This window comes from Pundamilia nyererei, unplaced genomic scaffold (genome assembly GCF_000239375.1).
Source record: "Pundamilia nyererei isolate P.nyererei 1_Seehausen unplaced genomic scaffold, PunNye1.0 scaffold00469, whole genome shotgun sequence".
Classification (NCBI taxonomy): Eukaryota; Metazoa; Chordata; class Actinopteri; order Cichliformes; family Cichlidae; genus Pundamilia; species Pundamilia nyererei.
This window is the reverse complement of record NW_005187870.1, coordinates 198233-202083: the sequence shown is the minus strand read 5'-3', so window position 1 is coordinate 202083 and position 3851 is coordinate 198233. Positions and strand designations below refer to the sequence as shown.

The 3851-nt window shown below is 44.8% G+C and overlaps 1 protein-coding gene across 1 annotated transcript; it reads left to right on the top strand.

The window, feature by feature from the left end:
- The first annotated feature begins 1783 nt into the window (after positions 1 to 1783).
- rnf182 (ring finger protein 182) lies at positions 1784 to 3014 on the top strand. Its single transcript, XM_005753824.1, has one exon. It carries the CDS (start codon positions 2070 to 2072, stop codon positions 2931 to 2933), a length of 864 nt encoding a protein of 287 aa, XP_005753881.1. The 5' UTR covers positions 1784 to 2069; the 3' UTR covers positions 2934 to 3014.
- Positions 3015 to 3851: the final 837 nt, after the last annotated feature.

Genomic DNA, 3851 nt, shown 5'->3' with positions numbered 1-3851 from the left:
CAAGGAAAGCTCACATCTACAAAGAGACGTTGACCCATTTTGCTCTGCTGCCTGTGCTGTTCTGGCCATAAATCAAGATCAGAGCTCACTGCCAAACCAGGATCTCCAACATGGACCTGCTCCACTTTCCACTGCTGGGTCCACTCCTTCCGTCCACACCAGTTCACCAATTCTGACACATATTTGCATCAGCGGGCCTGGTCTGAAATCATAGGTGTCTTTCATGGTAAGACATTTCTCTTTTCTTTGTTGTTTCAAACTGTTGACTGTGAATTTCAGCTAATGAAAACTGGATCGTGGGATTTAAATTTGCTGTAACCACGATGGAACCCAAATGGCTGATTTTGTGCGTTACTAGCTAACTGTTTCAGAAAACAGCAGCATTCTTACAAATAAAAAGATAATCCATAAGATTTCATGCAGAAACGTTAGCTGAAACAACCATCTGCACCCATCTAACCTGATAAATGGACACTAATACAGGAAATACTAAATAAAAACACAGGTTCTCATTTTGTAACATTATGCATGGTATTACATATGAATTTGACTCAGATGTGGGTAGATTTAGGTAGCGCTAGAAGGATTGTGAAAGATTGTTTAAAAAAAGATAAAACCATGTCGACTACTAGCTGTGAAACAGGACTTGTAATGTTGCTGACCCCATCATCCACCCCCACCTCTACAGGATCTTTGTTTCTGAGACAGGAGTGTCATTATACACATGGCGACACTCATAAAGATAGAAGTTATTTACCTGTTTAGAATTATCACCGTGGATTTAGAAGAACCAGGCATTTCTGTAGGGATGGATGAGAAAACACATTTCTGTTTTTACGTGGGCACATAATTTTGCATATTTACACACATGCTCACAAACACACACACCATAACATCCATCCATCCATCTTCATCCGCTTTATCCGGGGTCGGGTCGCGGGGGCAGCAGCCTAAGCAGAGAGGCCCAGACCTCCCTCTCCCCAGCCACCTCCTCCAGCTTATCCGGGGGAACACCAAGGCGTTCCCAGACCAGCCGAGAGATATAATCTCTCCAGCGTGTCCTGGGTCTACATCTCACCCAGGAGGCGCCCAGGGGGCATCCTTGTCAGATGCCCGAACCTTACTCTGAGCCCCTCCCGGATGGTTCATAACATACCATAGTTTATTTATATAGCATTATGGCTGACCAAAGTGTTGTACAACACAGATAAAGTTATTTATATAGAAACTCATTCAACTTTTCATGCACACTTATTTTTGCATACCATTAACAGGGAGCTGCAGTTGTTGTCTGTTTGTGTGTGTTACCTGGGTTTTATCCATGCTGCGTGTTTACAATGCCACATTATGAGGGTGTGTCTTCCTCCCAGAGACAAAAATGTAATCCATGCTACGTAAATTATTAAAGGTGAGGACATGATTTCAGGTTGGCATGTGTGTAGGCAACTAATGGTTAAGTCTACAGCAAGTGTTCAGGAAATGAAGGTAAGTCACTGCGATGTGCATGGAAGTCATGAATACAGTAGTGTGTGTGTGTGTGTGTGTGTGCATCAGTCACTAATTGGGCTGAATTTCATGGAGCAACAAAAGATCAGACTCGAAAATTCCAGCTCTGGTTTGTACAGGCTCTGCTTTGTTGTCCTTTCGCCTGTGTTTGCTGTGTTAACAGTTATGTGTCTCCCTCCCTCTCTCTGTCTCTCACTCTCTCTCTCTCTTTAGGTCTTTCTCTCAGTGTCTCTCTCACCCTTCTCCCCCCTTTTTTGTGCGGCTCATGAAAGGCTTTTTACTCCAAATGAAGCACGGTCAACCCAACTGCTTGGAGCCAAGCAACCGTCAGAGGCCAAATCCTGCGAGGGGCTTCACCTTCTCACATGTCTCTCTTCTCGCTTCACATTGAAACACACACACACACATTTTAGGAGACAGCTGCAATGAAGCCTAGATCTTCAGTGAAGAGGACCTTCATCAGTGTCTCCATCTATGGGAAAAGTACCGGTGCTGAGCTTGGACTTGAGCTTTTGGTTGGATTTTGCGTTTGATCTTAGAGTTGGATAAAGTTTGAGCACAGGATGATGCTAGAGATGCAAAACCCCGAGGATAGTGGTGGTGGTGTTGGAGGTTCTAGCTTTGTGGACATGCTGGGCACTGAAGAGATGGAGTGTAAGATCTGCTACTGCGCCTACAACCTGGGGAGTCGAAGGCCTAAGGTGCTTGAGTGCTGCCACCGTCTCTGCTCCAAATGTCTCATTAAGATCCTGGATTTGGGTGAGTCGCCTCCCAATGCCTTGGTGTGTCCGTTTTGTCGCTATCTCACTAGACTGCCGGGAGATGCTGTGAGCAACCTGCCAGATGACTGCAACCTGGTGGCAACGCTGGCCCTCCAAAACAGGAATCAGAGAAACCGGCAGTTCCACCAGGAGGCAACTACGGAGCTGCTCCTAAGCCCCATGCGCCTGAGCTCACTGATGAGCAGCAATTCACCTGTGATATCTACTTCCTCCTCCACATCTTCCTCTACCCCTTACTCCACCATCCGCAGTTCCCCTAATTTTGTGGTCATTACTATCATGGAACCTCCGCCCGCATCCATATCCACCCAAGACATCCATCCCTACCAGCAGATGCATGGCTCTCACCTGTCAAACCAGGACTACCACTCATCCAGTCAGGACTCTATGGCATCCATCGCAGAGAGGTGGACAGTGTGGAACTGTGCAGCCCTCCTGTGCCAGACTTCAGCCCGGGCATTGGTATGGGTCCTGGGGCTCTTGTACTTTAGCTCCCTGCCTATGGGGGTTTACCTGCTCATAATGCAGAGGACAACACTTGGGGTGCTTCTGGTGAGCCTGGTTCCTGCTAGCCTCATCGTGATCATGGTCTATGGGTTCTGCCAGTGTATCTGCCATGAGTTCTGGGACTGCTTACCATCATAATGCAACCAAATGAACAGGCAATGCTTTGCTTTGAACATGCTTGACAATAGATCTCCAGAATTGACTAATGGGGATGTTACTGTGTAGCTAACCATGTGAACTGTTATTTGAATGGCATAAAGGTGGAGCTCATACATCTTAATTTGTGCAGTTTTTAGGCTGATAATTTACTTACCTAATAAAGCTCAAAATGTCAGATAGCTTCGACTAAAACACTACTTCTGAAGTCACTGTTTAATGTAATGCAATATGATGTTATAGTTCAAAATCTAAAGGAATGTACAGGCTGTTCTCATCTCCACATTGGTGTGGCTGATTTACATACATGGTGTCCTCTTTAACCTGTTCCCTGATACATCAGGTTAGCTATTAACCAACAAGCTTTCTTCCGAGTGCCATGAGTGGCAAACATAAGGTTTGAACCACAGGTGGGTGCAGCTCCTGTGGTCACAGCCAGAGCTGTGCACCTGAGATGATCATATCAGAGCTATCCTGTCATCGTGCAGAGTGAAGATTAAAAATAAAACTGACAGAGTATTTAGATCAGGCTGAACTTTTGGCTGATTGGGATTACTTTCACATGACTAACATCATCATTTGAAAATTTGGCCATGTTTAGGCACGAGCATCCGCCAGTGTAGCAGTACATATCTGAAAGAACATGAGAAAAACACAATAGGTACCTTTAATAGAGATATAATATGTAAAACGCAACCTGCAGATCAGCAGCAGAGATCTTAAACGTTGTCTCTGAGATCTTAGATTTGATCTTAAACACACTCATTGCTTGTGTAAGAGGGACAAATCATTTTGTTCCGATTAAAGCCCTGCCAGCTAAAATGATTAATTCCCTCAAATAGAATAAAAGGAGGCATAATAATAATAATGTTTGCTGATAACTAACATTGGAGGGAAAAG

Excerpts from the sequence above, each read along its gene's own strand:
- rnf182 (XM_005753824.1), top strand. The coding sequence starts at position 2,070 with ATGATGCTAGAGATGCAAAACCCCGAGGATAGTGGTGGTGGTGTTGGA.